Genomic DNA, 17,121 nt, shown 5'->3' on the forward strand with positions numbered 1-17,121 from the left:
TTCGATTACACAAGGTATTGTCCTTGTAGGGGTAATTTCTTAGTGGAAATACAAATTGTCTTACATTTGGAGGGGTTGAATACATTTGCCACTTGCTTTGCCACATTTCTAGTTGTCGTAGGTCATCCTGCAGTTGGGCACCTTCCTCCTCATTTGAGATGACACCGTATAATAATGCATCGTCCGCAAAAAGCCTGAGTGAGGACTTAAGGTTATCGGGCAGAATGTTTACGTGTAGTAGAAATAGTTGCGGACCCAGGACTGTACCTTGCGGAACTCCCGATGTCGCTGGCGAAGGGTTGGAACTTTGGCCATCACAAGCGACTGACTAAGTGCGGATCGTAAGGAAGGATTCAAACCAGTTAAGCAGGGGACCACGGATACCATAATACTGTAACGTACTTAAGAGACGTACATGGGGGACCTTGTCGAATGCTTTACTCAAGTCTAGCACTACAGCATGGACTGACTTGTCATCTTGACTAGTCTTGGCCATATCGTGGATCGTCAAAATGAATTCTGTTACCGTAGATCGTTTTGCTCTCAAGCCATGTTGCACGTCGGTAAGAATCGCGAGGTGTTCCAGATGTTTCATCACTTGGCTGTGAACGATATGTTCTAGAATTGTACACGCTTTCGATGTTAACGAGATTGGGGATTGACGTTTCAACTATGGAACGCCAGGAAATCTCAATCGGAATCTTGGAAGATGCAACTTAAGATGAAACTTCAAATCCAGCTGCCTTTCTTTCTCAACATAAACTGTAAGGCTAATGACATTGGGACAGTCTTGTACACGACTCTCTTTCGAATTCCTGACCACCTCGTACCTTTGCCCCTCTTCCTCCCCCTCCGAATCAATGGTGACCCCAACCAAGCTGATGACGCCCAACACCATGAACGTCTGACCATTCAACATTGAATCAGGGAGGAGAAGGGGAGGACAAATAGCCCTTTTTCACGTGCAACATAGTTTCTTTTAGATAATTGCATGGAAATTCGTAAGTGTGCCAATTAATTTGTCATGTCGGACTGTAGCTCCGCTAGTGTAAATTCACAGACTTGACTAAAAATACATTCCATTCAGTTCAAAGGTGGCCCTACTCGATAGCCATTTTATGCAAGAAAGCCATGGACAGACGCTCACGAAGGTGATTGAGAGAGATCGAACTTTTCGTCAAAAATAGAATATTTGAGAATAAAAACTAGCGATGAAAAGACATGACGTTTTCGGCAACGATAGGTAAAGATAAAAATACAGCTTATTTCACGTCGGAAGTGCCTTTATCAAAAGGAGGGTCGCCATTATCGAAAAACAAGCAATATAATCGAAAGAGAAAAAAGGCGAAGAAGGCAAGCAACATTTTGGCTCGTCCCCAGGTAGCTCCGTTAATTACCCAGAATTCACTACAGTCCACAGTGCATCGAATAAGTGGTTCCCGTTTCCTTCTAAAATTTCAGCTTTATCGCTCCGTACGAAATGCACAGTAATTATATAGATATACAGTTAAACATCATGGACTCAAGGCTCTTCGTTTGGCTGTGAGCGCGGTAAGAAATATCGAAATTTCTATTGATGCAGACGTTTTATAATTTCCACATGTATGTAAGTCTTAATATGGTTCTCATGCTGACTGTTTTCTTAGAAAGTCATTATCGGTTTAGTGTCCAAAAGACAGGAAATGATCCGCCTGTGCACCCAAAACAAGCAAGATGTTTTAAATATGAGACAAAGGTTAACATATATATCAAATACAAGGTCCCATCTTGGGCTCGGATTTTTCCGAGTTCCCAGTGGGTTCATTTGTAACACCTTGTATTTGATATATATGTTTTAAATATCCTTAGAAAAACTGGATCCATGAAAACAACCAACCAATAATCCAATATTCTTCTCGATCTACTGTAATCCTGCGCTGGGTTATTAATCGTCAGTAGTTAAATATCGTTACTGTGCGATCACTGAAGCGATGTTGGACGCAGCTGAATTTTATTTGTAAATTTGGTTTTACCAAACGAGTTGATAAAGGTCTTATTACAAACGAAGAAAGAGTGGATGACTGACGTTTTGAGCGTTGGCCCTTTGACTATTTCCTCAGATCCGAAAGGCTAATGTCTGTTTAAACGTCGCATTTCACATATGAGCCGAATCAAATGCAAATGAGAAATAACAATAGATTATTGTCATTTGCATTTGATTCGGCACATGTGAAATGAGACGTTTGAAAACGGGCCTAACGCTCGAGAATTAGTGTTTCATCCACATTTATCAACTTCACTGTCCCATTTCCCTTTGTAAATTTTATTTGGCCTTGCATGTGATTAGATTTATCCAAATGGTCTAGATAGCACAAGTGTTACTAATATTTTTAAGAATACAACCACACTTTTGAGTTTAAGGAACATGTTTCGATGTTTCACGCATCATCCTCAGCCATAGTCGGAGTGTAACATTAAATTTTTTTTCCAAAATAATATCTATCTATCTATCTATCTATCTATCTATCTATCTATATATATATATATATGATGAGAAGAAGAAAGGTGTAGCCATGCCTCGATAGATAATGTAATGAGGAAATAACTTCTTGAGGCATATATGTTTCTAATCGGTTAAATACTTCAAACGTTTTGCCGTTTAGAGCTTCGTCAGTGAATGAAGATTATAAGTACAAGATTGGTTTATGTAAAAAACTTAGTACAATAGCTCATTAATTTGATGGTGTTAATGTAGATTTAGATTTATATATATAACTATCGATACAATGATTCTTTGTAAATTAAATGTTCGTTACAAGAATATAGAGAACACAACTGACATAACGGTAAAAGTTTAAAAGTGTAATGCTAAACTGACATGATCAACTTGACGGTTTGTTGAGTTCTGGCATCAACCGCTCAACAAACCCGAACTCAACAAACAAGTTGATCATGTCAGTTTAGCATTACACTATCGCTGAAGATGATGTTTGAAACATCGAAACATGTTCATTAAACTCAAAAGTGTGGTTGTATTTTTAAAAATATAATTATATTTATGTTTTAACTCGACGACCATTCCACATAAATACCGTATTGATAAGGGTAGGAACAATACGGGCACAGACAGCCAGTTTCACTGTTCATGCTTTCGCTCACTGCAGAGTTTCGAAACTGATCAGCACTGGTGTAAGAGCAATCCTATTTTTTTATATGATATGTAACACTGGAAACGACACACTCATGTCACGCCACTAATTGATACTCTGTTTAGTAAAATCTCAAATGACTCATACATGTATGTCACCGTGTCAATCGATGGATTGCCGCTTTCGCGTACAAGTTAATTTGTGTTTAGAAAGGGCTAACAGGGTGGTTTGTCGATCACCTTAAGTGGAGACGACTTGCTGCCATTGCCAACTAGGGATAAGAGGAACTAACTGGTATAGGGAAGATATCGTTTTACAAACATTGCTTTTGTTATTCAAATTTGCCAACCGTAGCAACAAAAGACCTTTTGGTTTGACAGCCAATGAGGCTCTGGTTAGCACATTCATGACAATAAGTGACGTTAACGATATCTTCTCTATTCTGTCTGGGCTTTTATTGCGTGTTAAGAAAACTAACACTAGGTCTTTGCTTTCGTAGTACGAAAACAAAGACCAAGGTCTTAGTTTTCGTATGACCCCTTGTAAACAGTGGATATTACGGGAATGAAAGCCGAGAAAACTTACCGCTAGTCAGAGAGTTGGGCGCTGGATGTTATCTTCATACTTGGTTTAATTTAAACAGACACAACGCCATGATACGCTTGAATGTTGCGCGACAGAAAGAAGAAAAGTGACATGTATTGGCACGGAAAATAAAGATAGGGTCTTCCGGATTACGAGAAACTCAGTCTTTTAACCCTTTGCTTGTAACATGAGTCCATGTCGGTTGTAACCACTAAAAGTGTGATACACGCATTATTTTGTCAGTACATATCTTCCAGTATCAAAACAAGTCTACAATTTAGCCGCAAACAATAAACGGATGCCCGTAGATGGTCAATTATATTATGATGACTACTGAATAGTTTTACATGTAGGACATACACCTTATTCCAAAATGGCCGCCATTTTAGTATTCTTTATTTTCCTTGCAAATTGGCCCTTTTGCCCTCGCTTTCAAACGTAAAATTCAAAGAAAATCTAGCCTTAAACGAGGCCAAAAGGGCCAATCTGCAATCAAACAAAAGAATACTAAAATGGCTGCCATTTTCGAATAAGGTGTATAAATGATTTTCTGTAAGTTTCTCCGGGAGTTATTCTAGAATACCCTGCCATTTTTTCCCGGCATTAATCTCTTGGTCCCGCAGTCTCGCAGTCGTGAACTAAGTGGAATTCAGTGAGTGTATAACCATTGCTCCCTCAGTCCCGCTCTCCCACAGTCGAAAGCTAAGTATAATTAAGGGGGTTCTGTACAATACTGCTCCCCCAGTCCCGCAGTCCTGTAGTCAAAGGCTAAGTGGGCTCAAGGGATGTATAACTAGTGCTCTCGCAGTCCCCCACTCCCGCAGTCGAGGACTATTGAACGATATGAGAGTATATAACGAGTGCTTCCGCAGTCCCGCACTCACACGGTCGAGGACTATTAAACGATATCGGAGTATAGAACTAGTGCTCCCTGAGTTCCGCACTCTAGAATTATTGAGCGATATGGGAGTATAGAACTAGTGCTCCCCCAGTCCCGCACTCAAGGGGTATTGAAGGATATAGGAGTATGGAACTCCCGCACTCCCGCAGCCGAGGACTGTTGAGAGCTATGGCTGTATTTAATTGTTGCTCCCGCAGTCCCACACTCCCACAGACGCAATATGTAGTTAACCGAACTGTAAAATGAAAGCTAAAATTTTAAAAGAGTCCTTAGGCCTTATCAATGAAACGAACGCTTTGGCAGTAAACGAGTGCTATATTCTTCACACGATCTCGTAAAAATTGTAGTTAACCGAACCGTAAAATTAAAGCTAAAATTTTAAAAGAGAGCTTAGGCCTAATCGATGAAACGAGCGCTTAGGCTTAATCAGTAAACGAGTGATATATTGTTCACACGATCTCGTAAAAAGTGTTGTTATCCGAACCTTAAAATAAAAGGCGAAATTTTTAATGAGTGCTTAGGCCTAATCACTGAAACGAAGGCTTAGGCTTAATCAATAAACAAGCTCGAGTTGCTATATTCTTCAACGTGAAATGTGAAAGTAAGCACAAAATGCTTTGTGAGAAAACATTGAAAGTTAGATCAATGATGAACGCCGGTAATCACTTGGAATCTCAAGTGGCGCAAGTGGATGCAAATTTAATGACTGCGGGAGACTGGCGAAAACCGCATGCAAATTAGATGACTGCGGGACTGCGAAAGGAGGTTTTTAATTTTCAGATTTTAGTGGCGGGGTATTCTAGAATCTACCATTTATCCTCATTTGTCTCGCTCACAAGCTTATTGCTCAGCTTATTACAATGAGGATATGAAATATCATCGGTTAGGGGGTTGGGGTACATCGCGCTATTCAGGTGCTTTGACGCATTATTTATAAGAAACATTGAAATCAGTATAAACAGAAACAAAACATGTCATAACAGAAACTATAACTTCTTTAATAATCCCATTATAAATTAAAAACTAGAAAATCCCCTACCATTCCCCCCACCCCCATAGACAGTACCCCTATTTAATGTTTGCGTGACTTACGGCGAAATTATGGACTTGTTTTGATACCGGAAGTAGAATAACCACATTTTTAGTGGTTACAATCAAGGAGTTAACAGACTGGGTTTCTCCTTATTCGAAAGACCTTATCTTTAGTTTCCGTGCCATTTTTTTTTCTGTCACATAACACTCAAGCGTGTCATGGCGTTCTGTCTGTTTAAATTAAACCATCTACGTATATATGGAGATAACATCCAGCGCCCAAATCTCTGACTAGCGGTAAGTTTCTTTCCCGCAATTTCCACTGTTTACAAGGGGTCTTAAATCTTTGGTCTTAGTTTTCGAGGATCTTAGTTTTCGTAACACCCGCTTTTATCAGTTGAAATAGTTTTCACCACGATCCAAAAGATTTTTGCATAGAGCTTTGATAGGTCTGTCAACATTATGAACGGTCGAAGCCGTACCTTAATAATATTAATACTTTTCTGAAAACCTGGCCATTGCATCATAATTTTGCCATAATTCCCGTGCTTCTGTCAACTGAGGCTTTGGAAATTTCAAACTTATGTTATTCGATTAAACATCAACTGATTTGGTGTTAAGATGCTCACCCTTTTCATAACACAAGTCACCTGTTAGTACTTCACTGAACCTTTTGTGAAGTCTATTTTTCCAGCTGCTTCACTGAAGCAAAGCTCAAAGGTGTTGCCAAAAAAATGCATAAACCAAACTGGAAGCATAAGTAGTAGACTTGCGCCGAGTAACAGTAGTGATAATGTAATGATACTGATTTCATCAGTGACTGGTAGGCAGCTATTTAACACTTCTTTCCCCAAATCAAGGTGAATGTGAGCTTTGTCAACACTGCCCTCTCCCTCTAGGAAAATCAAGGAAAATGATGTAAGGATAACTTCGTGGGTCTTCACTTTAAAAGCTTTCCATACTGTCCCCTGTCTCGAATAAATTTAAAGAAGGACATTAATACAGTATGGATTATATGATTGTTTTGCAATAATAATAATAATAGTTATTATTAGAGCGGTTTTCAATTGAGTGTCGAAAGTAATTAGCGAATTACTTTGGTTTTGCATCTACTTCACTCAGTGATTGGTTCAAAGTTTTTGCGCCACTTTTTCAACCAATCAGAAGTGAAACCAAAACCAATTGTGGCTCGCGCGTGCACAGTTTCCCGCCTTTTGTGTCGGCTACGTGTAATTACTTCGAGTTTTGATTGGTTTACTGGATTGTTTCCCTCCGTTTTGATTGGTTAAAGTAATTACTATGGTTTTGGTTTTACGACACTCATTTGAAAGCCGCTCTATTATTGCTCTATCTTTTTGTTATAAACACTGTAGTCGCTACCAAAAACTTCGGCGCACTTTATCGAAGGGTCTAAGTGGGTCTCGGTAAGGACTATAATAGGGCCGTTTATACGAGAGAAAATAAGCCGTGGCTAACTGTGGCCGCGGCTTACGTAAGCCGCGAACACTCCGTATAAATGGTACAAAATCTACGTTTACGGCTTTCTCAAGCCGCGGCTTATCCTGGCCGGGGAGTTTATACTCGTATAAATAGTTCCTTTCGCGGCTTACGTAAGCCGCGGCCAGAGTTAGCCGCGGCTTATTTTCTCTCGTATAAACGGCCCTAATGTCACCTTGGCCCGTGGCCAATTCATGCTGCAATTTTGCCATCTTGTTTACGATTTTCCGGGCGTTTGAATAGAGTACTGACCAGAGATGACCAAAGGTTAGTAAGTGCGAGCTAAACGTAGGTTAAAGAAGAATTTATGGTAGTCTCCAGGATGTGAGGCTTTCAGAAGGGAAAATAGTACTGTTGGAAGTAGAAAGGATAGTAATTTTTCCGTGGGATACCTGTGGCAGTCAACCACGGTGAAAATTCGATCCCCCTTTTTTTTATATTTTGCTTGAAGGATTCGGCGCTGACTCTTCTTTATTTTCCCCTTTTTTGGTCGGGTAAGGAAGGGGGGTGGGGGGGAGGGTGTGATTTTCCTGTGATTGTGCAAGAATTTCATGGCTAGCATACTACTTCTCAGATAAGGCGCTCCTTATAGAATTCGAATTCGTAATCTCCTCATTCAGAGGCAATCGTGATGACCACCAGACCACGGAATACTACATGTCAAATTTCAGGGGAAATATTTTTTTATTGAATTGGGTGCGTGACCGGAAACGAGTTTTTGTGTTTTCTTTGCACGCAATGCCATATCCGGTTGTGAACTTTGTCGAACCTTTCGTTCCTTTCTTTCTCTCTTTTATCAATCGATTCTTGTTCTTTAAACTTGACTTGAAGTTTTTCCTTTTTATAAGCATCGGTTTTGGACATTTTTTCTTCGAAAAATGAGCTTCTCCTGGCCTTTTTCTTTTTAGGACCACTGTCATCCTCTTCTAGATTGTTCTTTTTCTTTTTACTTATCCTTTCCATGGCTTCCTGTCTCATTTCTTGCGCAGACAACTTGTCTTTTGCTTCTTTGTCATCAGCTTCTTTTTTCTTGTCTTCAAACACTAACTTAGCTCCCTTTTCTTTTTCCAAAATGTTTTCGAGAAGCACGTCCAGTTCAGTCTCAACAACAGCAATGCCGCTAGCTCGTTCAACATCTTTCAGCTGAGTTGACTTTCTCGAGGTGAAGTAGGCATATCAATCTCGAACCGATCTTGCGGTTACCCTGAACTTTGGATCTTTAATTGCGTTTAAATTATCTACAATCATCTCCCAAGCCTTCTTTCTTTCTACACTTCTTACGTTGAATTGAAAGACTCATAGAGCAAAATCTCGCAACAGAAAAGAGTGACATTGGGCTTAGACCACACAAAATTCGTGCCCCTGTAAAAAGAAAAACAAGATACAAAATACATCGACACATAGGCTTCCTTATGTCTCAGAAGTAGCGCTTGCTAGAGCCGTCAAAAGAAGATAAAGCTACTTTTACATGACTTTAGTGAATACGATTGCTTTAATTTAAAACAATAAAACAATGGTCACTTGCACTCTACAGACAGTTTTAGAAGGTTAAATTTACTTACTGAGGTTTTTCTAAGATCCCTTCGCCCTCCATTGAGATGGATCTGGTTTCAATTCGAGCTTTTTCCTTGAAAACGCTAAAAAGTTGACATGAAAGTTACAGAAAAGCCTTAACTATTAATGGATTTCTTGAACGTGACAATTTAGACAAGAACCTGTATCACACGAGGATGAAAGCAGAGTTCAGTTGAAACTTGCGTTCTAGCGAGAACGAAAAACAGCCGTCCTATCGTTCTGCACGAAAGCTTCAGGACGAAGACGAGCAGTGAAGCATGCGCAGTAATGATTCTACGCACGATTTCACTTCCGGTCGTCTTCGTTTTTGTCCCAGGCGCCGGTGCTTAAGGTCGCTAGTGTTAAATGTGAACAACTATGATAAAAGGAGTCACGGAATGCGGACTTTGGACTTCGGGCTAAGGAATTGAACTGGACGTTGACCATGATACTGTAAAATAATAAAAACACTGAAATACTGTAACCTTTAAAGGAATCATCTAAGAAACCTTAGAACAAAATGTAGGCTACCCATAGCTTCTTGTTCTTTTTTCCTTGGTTTTTTTCTTGGTAGTCTCATATGGTAATTAGCCACGTGCTTGTGACTCTCACTGAAGTAAGCCCTGTTGACCGGGGTTACTACTGGGATGGGTGACCGCACATAATATCCCGTTTTGTTGACTTTCTCATCTGGTTTTTTTTTCCTTCTTCTTGTGTTACAAATTGCAATTGTTTGATCCCACGGAAAGCGACATGAAAATATTTCACCGGACCTGACCCCTCGGTTTGAACTTGAGCCCCCTCGCATTCAGAGAACAGATTGCGCCATCAAGGCGAAAATGTTACGAATCTGGTTTTTGCATTGTATAACATTTTGCGCGATTTCGAAGATGGGACCCACCTTTTCAGAGTGCAGACTTGACGCCGAGAAGCAAAACTTAGCATTTTTTGGCTCATTCATGGAACAGATGTAGATGGAGTTACAGGGCGCGAACGCCAGTGATTTTACCACAGAGAGCCCGCACAATCTGTTTGTGTAACCCTTTGTAATTTTACAATAAATGTATTGGATTCACCGTTTTTTTCTTCTGTAGCGATATATGGATAAATATGTGCATGGACCAATGCTAAATAAATGTTGTATCACCTTATCTGCGGTGTACTGTTGTTCTTTTACCTCAGAAGTGGTATTTTGAGCGATTTTGAAGATTTCGAGTTCGCTGTTTACTGTGCCTCTTAATATCAAGAGAAGGACAAGGAGCTAATTGGGGTTAGGGTTCTTTTTAATATTACAATATCTTGCTCAATTCCAGTTCAAGTCCGTAGTCCGTAGTCCAAAGTCCACATTCCGTGATCCAACGGTAGGGTTAAAAATAGCTTTTCACATTTAAAACCGTTGTTAACGGAATTGACTCCAATCAAGACCGGTAAACGGACGCCTTACACGTTTTTGCGATGGTATTTAAAAATATGTAACACTTTTTCTTAACAATACCGGGAGAATATTCAGGGCACCCAACGATAATCTTTGGTGAAATATGTGTTTGGGAGAGTCAAACTGTTCTATGAATTTCGGTTCTCAGTTGTAAAACAGCTACAGATTTCTCCGTTACTAAAACATTACCTAAAATATTCGCAACCAGGAAAAAGTAGTCCCTTACGTTTTCCAAAGGACTATTTTTGCAATATTTGGCACGTGAAAAGGTCACCTAGCAGTTTCGAATGAGCAAATGGTTCGGCTGGAAGTTCGTAGAAGATAACGTTCAGCCAGCAATTTCTGAAATGAAGCAGTACCATTCCCTAAATTGTCGGACAATTCAATTCTCAGCTTTGATATCCGAACAGATCAAATTATTCTAGGCGATAAAAAACATCTTTTTAGACAGTCTATACATTACAAGGTGCCTACAAATGTCTCTCACAGGCTTTTGGCTTAATTTGCTCGTTGGTTGTCCTTGAATGCTAGCCCGGTAAGAGGTTTTGCCGAATCATACGATAGCCGGATATTGCGTGCAACACAAAAACACAATGCTTTAATATTTTTTTCCCCTCTAGGTTGTCACGTAGTCTTACGTGGTCTAGTGGTACCGAGTTCGTACCGAGTTCGAATCCTAGTTGGAGTACTTTCTAAAAGTCTCCCTACCATGCGCAGTCCCATGAGCAAGGAAATCATGTGCACGCTCAGGCAAATCGCGATCCGAAAAAATAGAGTGAGAGCCGAACCCTAACTTTGTTCGTAGATCGAAGTAATAATTTTGTCAGTGACCAATGAATAAATGTGAACAACCTCGTTCCCAGGAATCCAGGGAAAGGGAACGGAATTCGAATTTAATGAGAAGCTATTCTACATTAAACTGATAATAACAAACCATGTATTCCTTAAATAGATTCGTGACAGAGATGACCTCTAGTTAACCAGAAAGAAAAGCGGGTGCCTGTTTCGTGATTCAGATGCTTGATTTAAGTTTAATTTAAAGAGCATGTAGCTTGACATAATTGAGTTACAAGTTAAAAACCTATGTCACGAAAGCTAGCTGATGATTATGTGTATGCAAAAGTAACATTGTTAACGATCAGCAGTCTGAGTTTAAGCTATTTCCAAGCCTTGGCTTATCAGCGCTATTTGTAGGCAGCCAGCAATCTGCGGTCTGCAGTTATCATCCACCATTCGTCGTCTCATCCACAACGAGTAAAAAACGCCATCCCATTCTCTCAATTTCTTAGACTAAGGCGCCTCTGAAGTGACGAGTCCGACTTTAACAGAAAGTGCGAGGAAATGTGCCAGTTTTTCAAAAAACCTGGCTACCCTGACTCCGCTATCACCACAGGCAAACATCGTGCCCAAGAAATATCGATCGAGAAACCGCACTTCAAAAGTCACAGAGCGAAGAAACCAACGGAATTCCATTCACCCTCACCTACCATCCACAAAACCCTGCTGTCATGCTGTCAAAAATGTCATTCTGAAAAAATTCAAAGTTCTCCGCAATGATCCCGAAACTAAACATATATTTCCTCTACCACCACTTATTTTATTCAAACGCGACAAGAACATAGGTAACTTTCTAGTTAGGAGCTCATTTAAGTCTGACAACCAACTGGGATCCTTCAAATGTACACGCACACTATGCAAAACTGGTCCTTTTATTTACAACATGATTAAGATCTCAGGACCAAATCGATCCGTTAAAATCACTGACCACTTTACATGCATTTCCGCAAATGTCATCTATTGCATAACTTGAAACTATGTAAGGAGCCTACATAGGCGAAACAGGGAGAAGACTGGCGGAACCGCTTTCGCGAACTCCTACGAGATGTAGGAAAAAAAAAACGACACAAAAGCATCAAAACCAGCTGCGCGTCAAATTAATCTTCCTAAGCACTCCCTGACCCATCAAAACATGACAATTTGCGGCCTATTCTTACATCACGGGAACACAGAAAGCTGCAAGAATCTGGAACAAAAATCCATCTTTCAACAACTAAGTACACACTACCCTCACGTAATCAATGAACGCCTCTCTTTCCGTCAATTTATTCACAAATTCATGTTAACATATTTTCACAAATGGCAAAGCTCCTCTACACCCGCATAAAAACTTACAACACCCACAATTCCTCTATTCGCTCTGACGAAGGGCTAACGCTCAAACGTCAGCTTTTCAAATCGTTCACGGTGGCAATTCGACCTAAATCAACGCTCTTGATAAAACCAAATTTTTACAGTATGTATTGAATAGCTTACAATTGACGAATATGTCGTCTTTTGATTTTTATCTTAATAATAATAATAAAAAAACCTTCAAGCAACAACTGCAAAACAAAAATTTGGCCATAGCATTTATCACTTACGCAGTATTGTTCCTATTTTGTAAATTATGGAATTGCCGGCTTGGTCAAAAATGTGACCACAGATGTTTACGATTATCACAATGCTTTTAACGCTTCGGGAAAAGAACTCAAAATGAGTGTACCATACACTCGACATGAGCGGACATCAAATGAAAAATTCATTTTATCGCCTTCATGGTTGCTTAGACACGCAAAATACTAAACTATTTTCACTTATTGGCTGTAAAAAAAATAATTATGCCAAATGGTACTCGATTAAAAAATATTGTCGTCATTTATGTAAACATTAAATACTCTTATGAACCGCTTTCTTTGGAGCTAAACTACGGTTTTCTTTTAACAATCAAAAATTGTTACCTCAAGCCAAAAACTCAGTTGCAAACCATGGCTGGGTTGTAACGAAAGCGGGTGAGTGGTAGCCCCGGGTTAAATTATTAGTAACAGTTAATGCTTGGTTAGACCAATATCAAACTCGCATTAAACGCAACAACAGCATTTCATTTCATGGTCCGCATAAAGTCGCGCGCGATCATGGAAAATTTACATGTCTGCAAATAGAATGGACAGCGGTGGGTCCAATGCTTAACCTCAGGTTAGCGCTAACCCGCTTTGGAACAACCAGAGCCATAACTGTTGATTATGGACCGCAATTTATGACAAACAGGTAAATATATAAATGTAGACAACAACGCTAATATTCGTACCAGACCATTATTGGGATCAAGACTACAAATAAATCAACAATGTTGTGAATATAACATAAATATACGTTTTCGGAATACTTCTCGCGGTGGAAACTGCTTTTCTTCAAACCCGGCTACTCCAACCACCCATGTACTCGTAGGGTAATTTCCCTTTTTGTTCAATAGCTCAAACCTTTTTTCTGAGTTTTTAAATTCCCTTAGCGTATGCTCCAAATACCTCAAATTCTCCTTTCTCAACTCTTTTACCAGTGTCGAGCTTTGCACTTAAAAAGCTACAACTGTCCTTGAATGCAAGTCCATCCAATGTAAATGATACATACGTTTACGAATTATTCGGGATACATCTGATATTTCCCACAATATCTGCGATACTTTGTATTATGTGGGGCGAGTCAGCGCTTAAGGTTGTGCAAAAAACACCGGAATTTTAAGCGTCCTTGGCTTTATTATCAAGTTGTTTAAATTACAAGAATGCGCCACGCCCATGGACTTTCCTGAAGTATGACAATGGTCTCGCACCTCGTCACTATAGTTTTCAAGCAAAGAGGCTCTATACAGGAAAAACACTTGTTGTACACCTCGCTCTTTTCTCTTTTTTAGTTGGAAGGCTCTTTTATTTAAAATTCGTACTTGCAAATTTCGGCTCCTAAGTACTTTCCTTCTTCATCACACAGCATCTCAATAAAGTGGCCTTTTTCGCAAGCTTTCCTCCATGTATGTACTTTTCCAAGGTATTCTCCGCTTTTGTGGCCGTAGATCTCTGTACCGTCGTCAAAGGTTTTTTTTTAAATAATGGCTCTTCGCAGATAGGACGAACCTTCGCTGTCCTAAAATCTATTTTGTCGTTTCTGGTACAGATCATACTTGCCTTTTTTTGGAGGTTTTGCGTATTTCTCTTTTATTTACCTGGGTGCAGAGCTTTTGTAAATATTTTTGCCGCATATTCCCCACCAAAAAGTACGGACTCTCCATCTTTTCGTCGGCCCAAACAACTGCAAATGAAGAAGAACAAGGCGTGTGTACTGCATTGCTACTTGTTCCCTCTCCTCTTAATATCGCCCTCTTTTTATCGGCTCGTCAGTTGAGCTCTTCGATAATTGATTCAAAGTCGGCGTAAATAACACAAGGAGCTGAGCCTTTCATTTAAGAGCTAAAATCCTCTAAAATGTTTTCCTTTTTTAGGCATTGTATTGTCTGTGAAACGCTATAGAGACCTCTGCATATTTCTTTGTGCCTGATTTAAAGTTGCTTAAACACCGAAGACAATAACATCTTTTATGGCTAAATTGTTTTCCGGGCGCAAGAGACGGCTTGGATGGATTACATAATAATGATCTGCTTTTTCTTCATCTTTGATAAACATCAAGGTTGCCTGCTCAATTCCCTGAGGGATTTTGCTAACGTTCAAAACTTGCACAGGTGGGTCTCGAGAGTCCATTGCAAACCTTCAAATCCCCAGAGACCAACAAAAAGATTCTTTGTCTTTGTTTTGCACATTGATCATATTGCTTTCTTCTGTTTTATTCTTCTAGGTGATGGGATATAGCCTACGCCGTCCAACGGCTGAAAAGTTGGTATGTGTAGTTAAATTTTTATTACACTGCCTACTTCCCACCTAGAACCTTTGAGAACTTTTCAAGCTGCCACTAAGATTTTCCTTCGTAAATCTTCCTCAGGTAGGGTGAAAAACAATGTTTTTGGGTTTTCATCATGAAAATATCCATTAAATCCTATTTTCTTTCTGTCTAACAAATTTGATATTTACAGCAAATCTTTTGCTCCCATTTTACCAAAACACTTCTTTAAAAAAAGGCTTAATTGCTCCAATGTTGTAATCAAATAAATCATTTGGTGGTCTTTCAAATTCATATCCCTCTGATACTTTCGTTTAAAAACCTTCATAAAAGCCTCGAAATATTTTTTCTGCCCAAAAAAAAGTGGTGGCATTCGCGGATTTGTAACCCATCTTGACGGGGAAATTGGTGGGTTTTCGACGAGCCCTCTGGCTCTTTTTTTTAGCATGTGGTGGGGTCTTTGGCGCTGGTTGTTGCTGCAGAGGTCTTAGTGTGGGTGTTAGCAGCCCTTGGGCCGACCTCTCGCGTCTTGGCGGTGGTATGAGGGACTTTATGATCTACTACGCGTTCGTCAACGAGAACGCCACGAAACAACAATATCATTGGTTAAAATAGGGAAAATAATTGTGCTGCACGTGCGGCACGCATTTTAGCACATACTCGTGCGGTTCTCTGTTCAACAACGACGTGAAATCACCAAATTTGAGGTTTTGAAGACAACGCGAGCGTTCAAGTTTGAATCTTTCATTCTCTCTTTTTGCTCTGAAACCGCTGGTGCCACTTCGCCCACATTGCACGACGCGAACGAGATGGCCAAACCGCGAAGAACTTACGATAGTGCAAAGTTATGTTTTGACGTCGCCGTCGTAGATCTTAAACTAGGGAGTTTGAGAAACGACGACGGCTACGAGTACGACAACGCCACAAAACAATAACATCATTGGTTAAAAGAGTATAAATAATCGTGCTGCACGTTGCTGCACGTGCAGCAGGGATTTTAGCAAGTATGTTAGCGGTCCTCTGCATAACGACGACGTGAAGTCACCAAATTTGAGGTTTTGACGACAACGTCAGCAAGCAACAGAGAATGTTCATTCTCTATTTTCACTCTGAAACCGCTCTTACCAATTTATTTTTAGGATAGTTCGCCCATATTGTAGGACGCGAACGAGTCTGAATGATCGCAAAAGACTTGTGATAAGGCCAACTTATATTTTGAAGTGACGTTTTCGTCGACCGTGACCGTCGCCGTCCCTATTAGACAACGTTAGGGAGCTTTAGCAACGACAACGGCAACGTCAACGAGAACGTCACAAATTTGCATATTTAGTGGGCAAAAACAATAGCTTCTCACGCTCTGCACGTGCGTTTTTCACTTTTGTCCATTTCTTTGCCGTCGTCAGCAAAGCAACAACGTGAAATTACCAAGTTTGAGGTGTTGTGGAGAACGTCAGCACCTGGAGATAAATTTTCATTTTTCTTCCCTAAATTAAGCGCCGCTCGTAACGGTTTCATTCCTGAGGGACTGCCAAACCTTTGTCATATTAAAAGGCTTGGAATAGTCGAGAAGTGATCGCAATAACGTGAATTTATGTTTTTACATGACGTTCTCGTTGCCGTTCCCTTCGTCGTTGCTAAAGCTCCCTATTAGGGAGTTTAAGATCTGCGACGCGACGGTAACGAAAACGTGATTTAAAATTGCAAGTTCAGGTTTATTAATCTTTGTCGTCGTTATGTCGGCTTGTCTATCTTCTCAAAACTAGTGTAACTTTCCAGGAACTGAATTAGGAGGTGCGGTATTGAATCTACGACAGAAAATTCAAATTCGCTGCCTTTTGTTCACGTTCTCCGTAAAACTTGAGGATTGGTCATTTCACGTCGTAGATTTGTCGAAGACGTGAAAGAAATGTACAAAAACTAAAAATGCACGTGCAAAGCGTGCAAAGCTATTGTTTTTGCTCATTAAATATGCAAAATATGTGACGTTTTCGTTGCCGCCGCGTCGTAGATCTTAAACTCCCTGACGACAACGGCGACGGCAACGGCGACGGCAATGAGAACGTCACAAATTTGCATATTTCGTGGGAAAAAAAAGGCTTTGCACGGTTTGCACGTGCGTTTTCATTTTTGTCGATTTCTTTGCTGTCGTCAGCAAAACAAAAACGTGAAATGACCAAATTTTTAGGTTTTATGCAGGGCGTCAGCAGTTGGACATAAATTTTCATTTTCTCCCCTAAATAACGCATGACTCATGGGTTCATTTTTGAGGGACTGCCACACCATTGTCATGC

At 40.1% G+C, this 17,121-nt stretch overlaps 1 protein-coding gene across 5 annotated transcripts in view; it reads left to right on the plus strand.

Annotated features, from left to right (window-relative positions):
• Window positions 1–1,418: 1,418 nt before the first annotated feature.
• LOC138039156 (uncharacterized) overlaps window positions 1,419–17,121 on the plus strand; it is a 69,184-nt gene continuing 53,481 nt past the window's right edge. The window contains exons 1-3 of one of the 5 annotated variants that reach the window (XM_068885349.1): window positions 1,440–1,551; window positions 14,624–14,675; window positions 14,789–14,932. Coding sequence is in view for 2 of the 5 variants with exons in the window: in XM_068885347.1 (XP_068741448.1) it covers window positions 14,792–14,830 (39 nt within the window). In the remaining 3 variants the exon portion in view is untranslated. Of the gene's footprint in view, window positions 1,552–14,623; window positions 14,676–14,788; window positions 14,933–17,121 lie in introns of all 5 variants that reach the window. The other 4 variants (XM_068885345.1, XM_068885350.1, XM_068885347.1 and 1 more) reach the window with 4 other exon arrangements.

Source organism: Montipora capricornis, chromosome 2 (assembly GCF_036669925.1).
Source record: "Montipora capricornis isolate CH-2021 chromosome 2, ASM3666992v2, whole genome shotgun sequence".
In the NCBI taxonomy this organism is placed as follows: Eukaryota; Metazoa; Cnidaria; class Anthozoa; order Scleractinia; family Acroporidae; genus Montipora; species Montipora capricornis.